Below are 15,310 nucleotides of genomic sequence, written 5' to 3'. Positions count from 1 at the left end.
CCTGCCACGTGTCATTGGTCACCACATCATCATATCATTATACGTGGCCAAATCATGGAGTGACCCGTGTCATTTACTGTCCACGTCATCCAACCATGTCATCACGTCATTAAGGAAAAATGGGTCAGGAACTAATATGGTGCACTTTTTTCAATTTCAGGGACATAATTGGTGCAATTAAAATCTTAGAGACGATTTTAGTGCACGACGTCAATCTCAGAAACTATTTTGGGGTTTAACTCCTAACTGAACTGTATATTGCGAGTTTATATAAATATCACTTAACCTAATTCAGCAAGTCACAGGTTATAATTGCACATAATACCAATATCCTAATTTAAACGGTGAAAAAGGAAAATGATGTCCTTGAATTTAGGCTTAATTTAAATATAGTATTTTGAAAAAGGTAAGCACAAATACTTTATTTTGTGTTTGATAAATTAAAAAATCATGTGTTTATATTTAATTAATTAATTCTTAAATTTAGCTCTTATAATATTTATGGTTATTATAGTATTTCGAATTCTAAAAACGATTTTACTCAATATAATTGCTGCTTGTACAGTTGTATTTATTGAAAACCATTTTTAATTTGATATGCCAAACATAAATACTACAATTTTTAAAAAATTATCTTTTAAAAGTTAATTTTTATAAATTACTTTTTGAAAAAATAAAAACCTTTACTGTTCATACCCTGGGTCGAGCTGTCAGACTCGGGATGTTCTACAGACAAAGCGACCGACCTCTTCAGGTCAGGACAAACCCGACCTCTTCTCAAAGAGCTCGGCCAAGTCACAGAAAAGCCCAAACAAAGGGCCCAAATAGAGGAACACATCCCAAATCCAAAGGCAGCCCAAGCCCATAGAGATAAAGGCGGTTCCCTTAAAAGATGACCTCACTTAAAGATAAGATAAAAGATAAGATAAGATAAACTAACTTATCTTATCCACAGGAGGCCACATCTCACCATTATAAATACGCTGGAGCACCCAGGTATAACTCATACTCTGATTCTACTCAATACTTGCTTAATACCCTTGCTAACTTAAGCATCGGAGTCCCTTGCAGGTACCCCCCACCCTCTGGGGACGAATGATCAGCACCACCACCAAGTACACACCAGCTCCGGCCGCTGTACACCTGCCGGACACGTCGGCTCCGACCAACACAAAAGATCTCGTCCGAGATCGACTTACAGTTTCAGGTAATCTTCGAAACATTTACCAAATCAAATTTTAAAGAATTTAATTGAATGGTAAAAACTAATAACTTGAATAGAAGAAAAAAGTTGATTACTTTTTAAAATGATAGAGAAAAAATTAAAGCAAACTAAATTAATTTTAGAAATCATTTTAATGAATTTTGAAATTTGACAAAAAATATATATCCACACAAATTAGAGTAAACTATCAAAATGATACCCGAAAGTAAACATTGTTGACAAAAAAAAACCCAAAAATTGCTAATAATAGAAAAGCCCCTCAAAAGATTTAAAAATACGACAAAAATAATCAAATATTAAATATTAAATATATATTTTAAAAAAAGACTTTAGAAATAAGAATTCAAAGCAAATATGTAATTATTATTAAAAAAAAATTTCATCCTTAAAATTTAATAATTTTATCTCAAGTGAATTTTTTAATTTTTTTTATTGTGAATGACCATTTTTTTAAATAAAAAATCTAGAGATTAAAATTTGCTCTAAATATTTTTGTTCATCTTCTAAATATTTATTCAAATATTGATACAAAAATTCAAGACAAATGAATAAATCATTTGCTAAATACGAAGGTTTTTGATACTTACAACAAATATAATATTTATTAGTTTTTTTTTTTTTGTTTGATCACATTTTCAAATCATTAGGAACTGAATTGTCGATAACATCAAGGACTTTTTAATCAGCGGCTGGATCTTTCAGACAGCGAAATTGGTAGTTAAGCCCACAAATTGCTTGTTATTTATTTAACAAAATCGAAGAAATGCAAAATGTATACACACCATGATTTAGCCAGAAGTATCAAACACTCGAATGGATCTCATTTAGTACAGACCAAGTCATTACATATAAGTATAACACCCGAATTTTCAAGAGAAAACTACATCCTCAAGCAGTTTTACAAAAACTTGTATCTTTTCCAAAAGGAACCGTTTGAAGTGGAACAATGCGTTATGGTGTTCAATTCTATGGACCCGTATAAGATGAAGCATATTTACTCTTTCAGCAACTCCTTTGCCTTGTTTACCCAAGTGTCATAAATCTCAGGCAAAAACAGAACAAAGTGGACCTGAAATAAAATTTTAGAATTTAAATACATAAATATTCACCAATCAAATTTGTACTTTTCAAGTCATAAAAGCATTATTGTACACAAATCTGAAATTTTCACCAATTAAATTCTCACTTTTCAAATAACTCAGTAAGTTGTCTCATGGCTCATATTACAATTCTAGATGTTACTTTTAATTTATGTGTGTACGGCGGATTTTGAACTTTGGAACACTATGCTTAGAATAAAAAAAAAAAAGAAAAAAAAAAGAAAAGTGTATACATACTACGTACGGGACAATATACTGAATACCCTACTTATCATTGAATAAAATGTGGATTCTATTTGGATTAATTGATTTCACATTCCATCTAATAATAGATAAAGTGATTGACATATTGTTCCAATATAACACAACTCAATCACAATATTGAGAATTGAGTTTATTTGGATAGTTATATAATAACAACTAATTTGATTATACAATATAAGTTATTTTTGTAAAACAAAACTCTTACATTAACAACTCCCACCAACAACTATATTATTTTAACAACTACAGAAAAAGGTGAGAAATGTGTGTGTCAGTGTGAGTGTGTTTATCCTTCTTTTGTGTAGTTGTTGATATTTTGTTGCTATGTAAAATTACTGAATAAGAGTTGAAATGAGCTTCCAAGACACTACTAGTCTTACATGCAGTCAGTTTTAAGTGCTCTATACTATTACGCGGTAAACAACAATATCAATATTTTCATATAATCTCTGACGTAATTATACGCAAATAATCTTTATGTTTTACTACATATGATTAGATAATTACGTAATAACGTTTTGCATTCACAATGTAATCTGTAAGAAGCTTGGTTTATAGTGAGATATGAGAAAGACCTTTCATAATTGTTGGATCAACATTGAAGGCCAATATTTAAGTAAATTAGTAAATTACACTCACCTCCCCTCTAGTTATCCAATCTACACTATCTTCCTCTAACTTATTTTTGACATGAAACATCAATGAAACCCTTTTTCTTCTCTCTCCTATACCAAACCACCATTCAATCATCTCTTCACCCTCAAACCGAACCCATAACCACGCCCCACTCCCCTTCCCACCACCACCATCATCACCACTTCTGAATATTTAGTCACATTACTAATAGGTTTCTTTAATCTTGGCCTATAATATTGCCGGACATCTCACAATTATCAAACACTAGTGTGAAATTACAGTGCTTAAATTTGTCAATATCTAAAGGGCTATTAGTAATGTGAATGTTCATTTTATTAAAATTAAGAATTGCAATGTATAGTTAATTATAACTATTCTTATCATATCTCATCCAATAAAGAAAAAAGGCGTAAACGTAATAAAGTACCTCTTTAAAGTCATTTGGAAACTCTTTTATGGAAGAAATAGCCACTGTAGCAGCTTCATCGTAAGGGTAGCTGAAAACATGCAGCATTATGCAATTGTTATGAAAAGCTTAAGGTCTATAGGAAAATTGAAAATGAGCTGAAAGGAAAGGAATTAAAACTATGAGATTTGACAACAGATTGGTCATTCCAAAAGATAGTGTTTGATATCATAATCAGCTATTTTGTTATTTTTTGGGTAGATTTTCTTTTAATTCCAAAGACAAACTCCTAAAACGAATAGCCACAATGGTCTTTTTATTCTTGGAAATAATTAAATATAAATCTCCTAAAAGCAAATCATTGGTGCAGCCACATTGGCTAGCCCTAAATGATCATTATTCATAATCAAAACATAAGGCTAAATACATTAAAATTTAGGATGGCAGGGTGAAAATTGAAAATGAACCTACCCATAGACACCACATGATATGGCTGGGAATGCTATATACTGAATGCTGTTCTCTTTTGCAACCTTCAAGCTATTTCTGAAAACCAATTTCAGAATACAATGTCACTGAACCAAAACACAAAAAGGATGAAACTTACTCAGATTATAAACTGAAACAAAATATTTGCACAGAGCATGGCTTTACAAAACCTACCTGTACGCATTCGCCAGAGAGGCACCTGGATTATTATCTGCATGGTAAATTGGTCCAACGGTATGAATAACATGAGAAGCTGGAAGCTTGAAACCTCTGTGCAGTGCACATGAACGAAGAAAAGAGTTTATAATAAATAACCAAAGGAAGTTATAGTATCACAATTCACAAGTATAACAGAAGTGCCATTTTGTTATTACCATTGGTATATATTCCCTTTACAGCAAAAGCTGTTTTTACATACTTTTTATTGCCTAATTTTCACAAGTTTAAGCTTCATTTTAAACATGCTTTCTAAATGTAATTAGAACTCACGGCGTGATCCTTGCTTCCCCTGTTGGGCAGCGGATTCCAGGCCTGACTTCTGGAACCTTGAGGCAAGCTTGAACAAGATCTGGGCCTGCAGCTCTATGTATAGCTGGAAGTCACATAAAATGGCGTCATTCGTAGCTAGTTTGCTAGATCAATTCTTACCAAAAAGTATGAAAACTCATCGTTGAAACTTTAAGGAATCAATTTGAATGCAACTGAAAAAGTTTTGCATTATCGTCCGATCACAAACAACTGCATATGTAGTTGACTTTTACCCAAGCTATTTGAATAGTCATGCAAACCTAAGTATTTAATTGGAAAAATAGTTTTATACTGTCTATACATAAGTACTCAATTCTAGATGCTGAAGCAAAAATGATGAATTTTCTATTCCATTCTTCTTCTTCAACATTTTCAAATTTCAGGGAGCATATTTGAGAACAATAACTTAAACGCGTTCAAAATCTTTCTAAGCTTCTAAAATTAAAAAAGAAAAAAAAAATTCAGTTACCTCCGTCAGCTCCACCACCTCCAAGCATTCTCTCATTGGCAGGATTCACCTTGCACGAAAAAAAATCGCATAAGAAACACATTGACCAACTTGTTTTATTTATAATTTATTTTTCAAAACCATTCTTCAAATAGAAATAAAAAAGAGAGAAAAAAGAGGGAAGTTTTAGCATACTATTGCATCAGTGGAACCATCAATGGACCACTTCGTGATATCTCCCTTCTGAATGACCAGAGCGCTCGACGCCGCCGATGACAACGGAAACCGAACCTCGCCGTCCCCACCGCCACCATTGGAAGAAGAAACCCTAACAGAAGAAGAATCCATCGCGAACGCACGGCAATTTCTCACGCTAGCGTGCGAGTTCGAGCAGAATCTGAGGCTCCTCAGAAGAAGTTTTGGACCTTGCGCCACTGCTACTCCAGAGAACGCTGAAGTCATTGTTTTCAGATTCTTTGGTGACGCTGATGTAGACGATTCTAGTGTGGAACGCTTCTGTTACGGTGCGCTTCATGTAAAATGGAATGTTCACGTGGAGTTATGTGAACCGTTGGATTGTATTTGAATTTTTGGTTATTATATAGTGCTACTGCACATTATTCTCTATCGGTGTTCTGTTTTTATTGTAGCACGTGCAAACGAAGACTTTTGAGTTTTGACCTGAGAGGGTGTTCGTTAAGTTGATCTTCTTCGATTTTTTATTTTTTGATGTGTTCCTATTTTTTTTCCGATCCGAAACGCGATGGGGCGGTCTCGGTTGGATGCGCTCGTCTCCGTGTTCGTTACGGTGCACCCGCACGAGACCTCTGCTCTGCTTCACTCCTTCTTCTGCTTCTTCTTCGTGAGTTTCTCTGCACAGAACTTCAAAATTCAACTACTGTGACAGCTCGCACGCTTCTGCTTCTTCGTTTGATACAGTTTTTTGTTTTATTTTTTGGTGCAGATTTTGAGTGCGTATTTCGTGGTTCTTCCTTTGCGAGACGAGGGTGCTATATCGTTGGGCTTATCGAATCTACCAGGTTTATTCGTTGGGTCTTTGGTGCTCACACTCATTGCCGCACCCGTTTCATCTCTCATCTTTTCTCTCCCTAATCTTTCAAAAAACAAGGTACTCTTGAATTTGTACATGTATTTTATTCTTTCTACTCATCATTAGGATATCTTGGACTGAATTCTCATAATTCATCTTAATATTCATGCACTCATCTTATTCACATAATTTTGAGCAACTTAATTGAACATTCCCCCCCTGATGCACGGCCAATAGTTCGTTTTTAATTCCTCTTAAGATTTTAAATATCGCTCTATGACATTTTGATCATAACCTGTTATATGTGAGGGAATTTTAGAGTGGTATCTTGAACTTGGAACTGTAATAGCTAGTTAAATAGCTCAAAATACGAAAATAAACCACCGCAATGGCTGACTCAAATTGTAACTTGTAAGTGAGCCTGATGTTGGTGATCAAAGGGCTTCGACAGTGTTGGAGTTTGAGGATATGAGGAAGCTTTGTACGCAGGGGAGTACTATGAGTGAGGTGTGATGAAACCCTAGAGGACAAAAGAAATTAGATAGTTACTTGAAATTTTGGTGCAATAGATATGTAATGGTGTATTTTATGCATCCTAACTTAATGCATATCAATGGGTGACCAATGGTGTAATTATACTCTGGGAAAATCATTATCACTAGAAAACATGCTTCCATATTTAATTTTTATTAGTCATTTTTGTCATATAAAATGATCGAAAATGGTATATGATAGTTATTAATTTAAGTTTGCTTGGATGTGATGCTGCAATGGTTCTCCTTTGTATTACAGGCATTGGTTTCAATACACAGGTTCTTTAGCATATCACTCATAGTCTTCTTTTTTTTGTGGCGCTCCTCATCAACATCTAAATTGATAGTAAGCCAATAAGATAGCTGACCAATGTTTTGTTCTGAACTTCTTGTTCACTTCAGTATTATTTATATTTGATTGTGTTAAATTAGGGTTTTGTTCTCAGGAGTCTACTACTTCGACATATTCCTCAGAGCAAGATGGGAAGATTGGTGATCAAGGCAGTCCTACACCTCCATTAGGTTGGGATAGCCATGGATGGTTCTATATCTCAGTCCGAATTGGATTGTTTCTTTGGGTATATATTATATAACAATGATAATTATATTTACTATTTTATGTTCTAATGTATAATTTGACTTCTTTCTGCTGCAAGCATGCTTTAATAGACATTGTTTTGATCTAGTTTATACTTTTCTGAAGGTTGCGTTGCTTAATCTAATCACAATTTCTTCAACTTGGGCAAGGGTAATTGATGTGATGGACAGTGAGGTTTGTTTATAGATACATTATTTTTCAACACAGTCTAGTTATTCAGGGCTCATTTAACTTGCTCTGTGTTCAGTCAGGTTCGAGATTATTTGGATTTGTTGGGGCTGGTGCTACACTTGGACAACTTTTTGGGTCTCTTTTTGCTACAGGAATGGCTTTTGTCGGGCCATGTAAGTATGCATGTACCCTTACAGTCCATTGACACCTTTCTCTTTTAGCTTTTCCTTGCATTAATCAAGTTTCTTCAATTGCAGTCTTGCTATTGTTTGCTGCATTACTGTTGGAATTTGCAGCAAGGACATCAAGAGGGATAAATTGTAATTCATCTAATGCTGAAGAGGAATTGACTCCTATGAGGTGAACCATATATTCTTTTCTTCATAGTCACGTGAATGAGAACTGGGAAGAATTTAATTTTCCATAATTAATGTGCTATATACCTTATTTTATCCAGAGGGGGACCTTGAGGAAGTGTCCAGCCTCTAGAACTAGACATCCCTATTTCCATGAAAGTTAATGTATTACTTTATTCAAAGAAAACTATTAACTTGATAAAGGTGTTCATATGATTTCCCCCCTCCTTTGCTTATATTGTTATCCAGATAAAATTTTTTGTTCTACTATCTATGATTGTATTCAGAAGAGCACCATTTCCCGTTAGAGTCCACGCCCTATGTTACAAATCAAGATCAATAAAGTCGTGTACATAACTCATGAAGAGTTCTCACTTACATCAATCAAGGAATAGAGTCTAAACATCATTCAAACAATGTAGTCTCTTACAGATTGCCAAAAAAAAACTTCATTAGCATTATTGTCAATATAAAAATCAACCCAATTACTGTTAAAAAAAAGCAAATTAGTATAAAAAATGGAGAATTGACTTAATACCTAACAAAATAAAAAATTGGGAATAGTGACGGTAAGAGAATATTTAAATCTAAAAAGTACCAAATGTTATAGGAAAACTTTTCTAGTTACATTTTACAAATCAGAACCGGTAGATAGCAACAAAGACACACTTAGGCATATCTTGGATTGCATGTACCCGTAAAAATATTTTTCAAGGTAAATTGTTTTTCCTTTAGAAAAATGTATAGTGCAAGGCAACACGAATATAAGATCATAATTAGATATTCATTTGGATTTAATATAGAGAATCTGATTCCAACCATGAAAATGGAGCCGATGAGAAGAGTGAACATACTGTTAGAGCTTCTCCAAAGTCATCTACTTCTTTATCGAGACTTCAAATTTGGCCTATATTTGATGGATTGTGGCTTATACTATCATCAACTTACCTGTTGCATGTATCATTGTTCATCTGGCTGAGTGCAGTTATCTCTTCATTCTTCTACTTTCAGGTAATGTAATTTTGCACCTGTGATACAATCCTTGGTATTCAATTTCATTAACAGCAATTCTATCATAGCTGAATGGTAAATCTATATTGCTATGTTTAAATTCTACTGTCATCGTTTTCTCCTTGTAGTTCTCTAAGATTCAAGTTTTCTAAAATTCAAGTTCTCTAGAGGACTTAATAAAGAAATAGAAAAATCTGAAAGATGACTTAAAAAAGCAAACTATTATATATACTGAATGCTTGAGTAACAACATAATATTTTTTATTGGTTTTTATTAATGCCTTATTAGTTTTCAACTGTTTTGCTGTTTAGTGTCATTTCAAAAATCATATATGTTGGGGATCTGGATTTCATGGAAGAGACTAGAGAGTATCAAAATTGTTTAGAGTTCTAATAAATAACTAGTGGTTTCTACTATAGTAGGCTAAGCTAGTTTAGACTAGTTCACACCTATGTCAGCTAGGATAACTGCCACAGTTGGCAGTAACTGATTATGTTGGGATTCCCTAAACTATCCCTAGAATAGTTATATGCATATTTTCAATCTCTGCATTTAAATACATGATTTTATATTTCTCATTCAGTTGATTCAATAACATCTCAGATTAAGAACGAACGCTTCATGCAGATTCTCTCTACTCTGTCAATTTTGTCAGTTGTTTCGATCTATTTCAGTTCTGTCATGTGGTTACCACATTTTCCTGCTGCTTGGTTTGATTTAGATCTGAATTGTCTATTTTAGACTCTGATTGAATAGACTGTTGTTAACTGGATATGTCATTATTTGGCCTGGTTTTTTTGTAAGGAGCTGAAAGCTCAATCACCTCCAGCTTGACAGGGACATTTGAAATTTTTGCACTTGGACTGAGAAGCTACAATGATATTGATTAGGCGTTTCTTAGCTTTTACTGGTTGATAACTCCATTTATCTGCTGCAAACATCCTACAAGAATATGAATGTCAATCTACACAATTCTCTCGCACATTTAAACTGAATAACTGTTAGTTTTTTTTATGTATGGGCTCTCCAAAACAGTCATTTTTGCTACATGTTTAAGGATGACTTTTTGAAAGCCATACAATCTATACTTGCTGCTGAAGTTTTCCCGTCTGTGGTTGCAGAAAGTAAGTGTGATTGCCACTACAGTTACAAGCTCTCTGGGAAGAAGAAAAATGTTTGCAGAGATAAATAGCTTTATTGCTACTTTTATCCTTGTTGGGCAGCTGTCCATGACGGTAAGCTGTTTCGAAAATGTCTGCTGGATCTTTATTTAAACTTTCTCTTGAGTGGAGTTTGAAGCTTTTCCTAATAAAAATATGAATAATAACTTTGTTGCAATGCACCGTTTATCCTGCTGTTTTTTGTATTTATTAGGAGTGCAATTCTCATATCTTTTTGTGACTTAATTTCCAAAGTAGTATATTTTGTGGAATAAGATTAGAGATGGGCCCTATTTGGTTTAAAGCACATATGTGTATGATCTTCTAAAGGTCATTTATCTCTAGATATGTTAAGCGAGTGGGGAGTTTTCTATTTTGGATAAATTTCTTCTCCTAGGTAAAAACTGCTCAAACTGTGTCACCACAAGTTCAATAAACTAATATTTTAAAAATATATTATATGATAGGATAGGCTGTGCCAATTTCTAATTTTCTATCAATAGGTAGCCTGTTAGAACAGTTTGATATTTAACTCAAGTGTTACTTGGGCCCTCCTAGTTACATCTAGGAGACTCAAAACATGATGTTTACTTGATGAAAAATCACAATAACTCAGAAAAACTCAAGGAAAACTAAAGGAGTATAACATGTTAAGTCTACGTAATCTCAACCACATCACACAAGGTGGTCGCAACTATTGCTTAGGCAAACTCTCATTTATTCTCTTAATCTTCCTTTACCTCTTCAATTCCTGTTCTCCTTGAATTCTTCATCTTCAGAAATATAAAACTCCACCAACAGCCTTGTCTTTGACCATTCTTGTACACTTCTCATTTTCTTTTGCTAGTTCACCAAAATCAGATCATCATCAGAGTCTTGCTCAACAAAATCCTGGACTCCTGGTTCTAGTTAAACACTTTAACAGACTCATCTATGCACTCAGTCCAGTGATTCGCTTAATTGTTCACTTTTTGAATTATTTGTTTGTCTTGTTATAATGTCAGTATTTCGGTTGCATTTCTGCTCATTTTAAAAGTACATATATTTTTATTGTAATACAGGGGCGCATTCTTACTGTTGCTGGGGTGACTATAGCTATATGCTCTGCACCTTTTATTGGCCTTTTAAATTTAGTTGCTCTAGCTGTTTGGCCGGACTGGCTGGTTGTTGCCACTTGTGAAACATTAAGAAAGGTTATCCTCTGCAACTTTGAAGTATTTTTCATTACTTTAAGGGCAGAAATAAGAGTTGGAAATGCTTTGTTTCTTAAATTCATCTTGATATCTTGCAACGAAATACATAACTGCAACCTGTTACTCTATGAGCAGCACATTGTTGATTAACTGTCATCTTAAGATTATGTGAATTTTCTGTTCGTATTCTATGACTCTGCAGGTTGTTACATATGTTGTGACAAGGCCTGGAAGAGAACTTTTATTTACTGTTGTTTCACAGGATGAGAAGTACAAAGCCAAAGTATGCTCTTCTCTTTTCTGTCATCTTCCCTTCTCTCCTGATTGTCTTATTTTTGCTTGTAGAATCACATTCAAATAGTCAAGTTCCATATTTTTCACTTTAGGTTCAACCAATGGTTTCCCTGCAATACCATTACAATTTACACAAAATTCAATTGGCCACAATTGACTGAACGAATTTTGTCAAGACAACACTCAACTGACTATATCCTGATGCAGATATGCATTGATGTGTTGGTTCAAAGACTTGGAGATGCTGCAGCAGCTGGAATGTACAAAATACTTTTTGGTACTCTCAAGGGGAAACCATCAACCGTTTCCCTTTATGCTTTGCCTGTATGTCTAAACTTATGATTCTTCATGTCTCTGTCAAAAATATTACTCAACTGTTTCGCAAATGCCCTTTTTCGTGTTTTATATTTCGTGTATGTAGGCAAGATTCGATGAACATTATTTCTTTCTCTAAACCAGGTTTGTATGTTGTGGATAATCACAGCATTCTATTTGGGTCGCCGGCAAGTAGAACTTTCAAAGCACCATCAGATTGCTTCTAGTTGATATAGGATTGAAAGTATAGTGAATTATATTTAAGGAACAGAGGGATAGATATGTTCAGAATGGGTAAATCAAAAACCTCATTGCACTGGAATTATTTATGGTGCTTTAATTTTGCGGAATTGATGAGTAGCAGTGTGAATAGTTGAAGCCAGTGCAGCATGCGAACAAGTATAGAGAAAAAATTCAGGAGAGGGAAGAAAGAAGAATCCAAGAAGAGAGAATATAGGCATCGTTCTCACCAAATACATGCTAACCACTCCACACAGTCTCTTTTGATGGATTTACAAAAAGAGGACTGATTAATCATCTTAAGAGATGTGTTTTGTTATCTAACATTTTTTGGAAGTATGTACCTTTTACCTCATGTAGTAAGGAGGATATTTAAGAAGCTTTTTGAGTTTATATTATACTCTTTTCAACATAATGGAGATATGTAAGAAGTTCCACAGAATCTTAAAGGATGCTTCTGATGAATACCAAGAGCTGTGAAGGATGAGAAGATGAGATAGCAGAGCTGGGACACGTCTCTCTTAAGGAAATCTGGGAATTAAGAACTAATTTCGTCTCGTGATATAATTAGAGCATTCATAACATCGCTCTCATGATATTTTTTAGGGTTAAGTACGATTTTGGTCCTTAAGGTATAGATTAAAAATTTTTTTCGTCTCTGACTTATTTTTGCATACACAATCGTTCCTAAGATTCAACGTAGTTTTAAAATTGTCTTTTGGACCAAAATATTCTTCATCACAGCATTTTTTTGAAATAAAGAAAGAAAGAAATGAGAGATTGAGAAGAGAGGGAAAATGTGGGAAAGAGAGGGAAAGAGACATAGAGAGTGCACGAGCTTGTTGGAAACGACGTGCTGTCGCCGTTGCCTCTGTACTCTAAAATCGCCACCAAAGAAGGGAAGAAGAGGAAATCTAAACCCGTTCGCGGAGGAGCACGTCCATGAATGGGTGTGGTGGAAACGACATAGTGGAGAAGACAGAGTCGCTGTTACTGCTACTCCTCGCTGTTACCACTGTTCCTCGCGTGTTCGTTGTTGTTCCACGCTCGTCGCCGTTGTTTCTCCTTCTGTATCTTCTATTTCTACTTCTGTTTTTTCTGTTTTTGTTTTTGATTCTATTGTTGTTGATGACGCGGGGACGAAGAAGAGATGTTATTCTTGAATTTGGATACTATGTTGTTAAATATTGTGTGTTTTTGTTGTTGGTGTTTCATTAATGGTTTTTTTATAATTCATTTTTTTTTCATTAATGGCTTCTATGTTTTTTTTTTAATTTATAATTTTTTGTTAGGAATAATTTAATCTAAAATTTTAAAATTTAGATCAAACAATTTTAAAATTATGTTAAATTTTAGGGACAAAAAAAAGTTAGAAACGAACAAAATTTTCAGTTTATATTTTAAGGACTAAAATCATTATTAACCTTATCTTTTTATTATATCACATTCATAAAATTGTTCTCATGATTAAAAAAAAAAAAAAAAAAAAAAAAAAAAAAAACGAAAACATGCCATCCAGGGAAATAATAGGCTAAGAGGCATTTAGACGACTCAATGCACGAGAGACATGAACTTGCCAATCCAAAGCTAAGAGACCCTGAATTATTAAAAAGGCTGATTGTGTGGGGGACAATTATCAATCAAAGAGACAACAGCTTAAGACAAAATAAAATAGGCAACTACTCCAATAAAATTGCCTTAAAAAATATAACTTATTTGTTTGACAATATTTTTACAATATATGAAAATTAAGTCTTATAATTTATTATTTAATGATTAAAATAAAGTATCTTTACATGATGCTAATAATAAAATTTTCATTAGAGTAGCCACCAATAACAATAAGATATTGAAAACAAGATATAAAGAACAGAAATATTTATTTAGTGATAAATTAAAACAAATTATAAAAGTTTAATTTATTTTATTTTTTATTCAAAAATTTTAAAAGAAAATATAATAATAAAAAATATAGTTATAAAAAATTAATAAAAAAATAAATTATGTTTCTCATTAATATCTTAATATCTTTTCTGTCAAGATGAATATAAAATACATTAATTCAGTGTTTCTGAACACAATGTTTTTGTTTATGTTTCATTTATCAAACATAATTTTGTATCTCAGTGTCCTGTCCTTTAAACAAACGCAACCTAGCTTAGAAGAACAAAAATATTACATATAAAAAAGTCAAACTACTAAATTAATTATTATTATAATATTAATTTTTATATACTTTTAAGGGCAAAAAATCCTAATAAGCCAAGGCAAGTTACAAATTACCTAAATAAGCCAAAGTGAAATTCGTTTCAGCAATGAGTCAAGCCCTATTTTTATATAATTCGAACCAGCAAGGTTCGAAATAGTCTTCTTAATAAATCGAACCAGCATAGTTCGAATTAGGGACGAAACTTTGAATGTAATTCGAACCAACCTGGTTCGAACTTCAATCCAACGTAATTCGAACAACCTTGGTTCGAACTATAGCCAAGTTTGCAGTGTATGTAATTCGAACCAACCTGGTTTGAATTACCCTTAGCGTGGCTCCTTCATAATTCGAATCTACCTGGTTCGAATTACTAGTGATTCGGCTATATAAGGAGTTCGAATCACCCTCATTCGAACCATTCTTCCTTTCCCCTACCCCACCAAATCTCAGAGAAAATGACCCAGATTCTCTCCAACGAAGACCTGAATGGAATACTCTGCTGATGGGGGACGATCCGGCACGGTTATATCGCCTGGACGGAGTTGCTCATATAGCCGGGGTCATCAACGACGGGGTTAGTACGAAAATATTTTTTATGCTAGCGGTATATGTGACTTAGTGGTGATGTTTTGTGTTGGTTGTTTTATGTTAGTGGTTTAGTTAGAGGTTTATGTTAGTGGTATGGTATAGTTGTTTTGTGTTAGCTGTTTTATGTTAGTGGTTTTGTGTTAGTGGTTTTGTGTTAGTTGTTTTATGTTAGTGGTTTTGTGTTAGTGGTTTCTGTTAGTGGTTTGTGTTAGTGATTTTGTGTTAGTGGTTTGTGTTAGTTGTTTTATGGTAGTGGTTTCTGTTAGTTGTTTTGTGCTAGTGGTTTGTGTTATTTGTTTTATGTTAGTGGTTTAGCTGTGTGGTCCATGTTAGTTGTTTCGCATGTGCTTCTCCTTCATGGAATTTTGTGCGGTTTTATTTAGTATGATGTTTAGTTGGTGCTTTATTGTTTTGGTTATCTTTGTTGTTGGTTATGAAGCTGGTTCTAACAATGCGGTGCATGTCACGTGCAGCCCCAGCGATGCATCAGGAGC

At 33.8% G+C, this 15,310-nt stretch overlaps 2 protein-coding genes across 3 annotated transcripts; one reads left to right on the top strand and one right to left on the bottom strand.

Annotated features, from left to right (window-relative positions):
• Nucleotides 1–2,000: 2,000 nt before the first annotated feature.
• On the bottom strand, nucleotides 2,001–5,604 carry LOC130933636 (uncharacterized). Its single transcript, XM_057863260.1, has 7 exons — nucleotides 5,292–5,604; nucleotides 5,118–5,166; nucleotides 4,610–4,712; nucleotides 4,295–4,390; nucleotides 4,103–4,177; nucleotides 3,653–3,722; nucleotides 2,001–2,294 (listed from the first exon to the last, which is right to left on the bottom strand). The coding sequence occupies exons 1-7, from the start codon at nucleotides 5,556–5,558 to the stop codon at nucleotides 2,220–2,222; spliced, it is 735 nt and encodes a 244-aa protein (XP_057719243.1). The 5' UTR covers nucleotides 5,559–5,604; the 3' UTR covers nucleotides 2,001–2,219.
• A 159-nt stretch (nucleotides 5,605–5,763) lies between these two features.
• LOC130933635 (uncharacterized) lies at nucleotides 5,764–13,266 on the top strand. Of its 2 annotated transcripts, XM_057863258.1 has the most exons (13): nucleotides 5,764–5,958; nucleotides 6,061–6,225; nucleotides 6,940–7,026; nucleotides 7,127–7,258; nucleotides 7,384–7,452; nucleotides 7,526–7,622; nucleotides 7,707–7,809; nucleotides 8,609–8,816; nucleotides 9,939–10,052; nucleotides 11,039–11,170; nucleotides 11,373–11,453; nucleotides 11,672–11,788; nucleotides 11,924–13,266. In XM_057863258.1, the coding sequence occupies exons 1-13, from the start codon at nucleotides 5,860–5,862 to the stop codon at nucleotides 12,008–12,010; spliced, it is 1,491 nt and encodes a 496-aa protein (XP_057719241.1). In that variant the 5' UTR covers nucleotides 5,764–5,859; the 3' UTR covers nucleotides 12,011–13,266. The 2 variants fall into 2 exon arrangements, with proteins under 2 accessions (XP_057719241.1, XP_057719242.1); XM_057863259.1 differs by lacking the exon at nucleotides 11,924–13,266 and having other exon boundaries at nucleotides 11,557–11,790.
• Nucleotides 13,267–15,310: the final 2,044 nt, after the last annotated feature.

Source organism: Arachis stenosperma, chromosome 6, assembly GCF_014773155.1.
Source record: "Arachis stenosperma cultivar V10309 chromosome 6, arast.V10309.gnm1.PFL2, whole genome shotgun sequence".
Classification (NCBI taxonomy): domain Eukaryota; kingdom Viridiplantae; phylum Streptophyta; class Magnoliopsida; order Fabales; family Fabaceae; genus Arachis; species Arachis stenosperma.
The sequence above is the reverse complement of the archived record's forward strand: the minus strand, read 5'-3'. Positions and strand labels throughout refer to the sequence as shown.

What these genes read in the sequence shown, in the direction of transcription:
- LOC130933636 (XM_057863260.1), bottom strand. Translation starts at nt 5,558, where the DNA reads ATGACTTCAGCGTTCTCTGGAGTAGCAGTGGCGCAAGGTCCAAAACTT. An exon ending in ATGGTTCCACTGATGCAATA is followed by an intron (nt 5,167 to 5,291) that starts GTATGCTAAAAC and finishes TTTTCGTGCAAG; the next exon opens with GTGAATCCTGCCAATGAGAG. An exon ending in GGGGAAGCAAGGATCACGCC is followed by an intron (nt 4,391 to 4,609) that starts GTGAGTTCTAAT and finishes TGCACTGCACAG; the next exon opens with AGGTTTCAAGCTTCCAGCTT.
- LOC130933635 (XM_057863258.1), top strand. Translation starts at nt 5,860, where the DNA reads ATGGGGCGGTCTCGGTTGGATGCGCTCGTCTCCGTGTTCGTTACGGTG. An exon ending in CTAATCTTTCAAAAAACAAG is followed by an intron (nt 6,226 to 6,939) that starts GTACTCTTGAAT and finishes TTTGTATTACAG; the next exon opens with GCATTGGTTTCAATACACAG. An exon ending in CTTGTGAAACATTAAGAAAG is followed by an intron (nt 11,171 to 11,372) that starts GTTATCCTCTGC and finishes ATGACTCTGCAG; the next exon opens with GTTGTTACATATGTTGTGAC.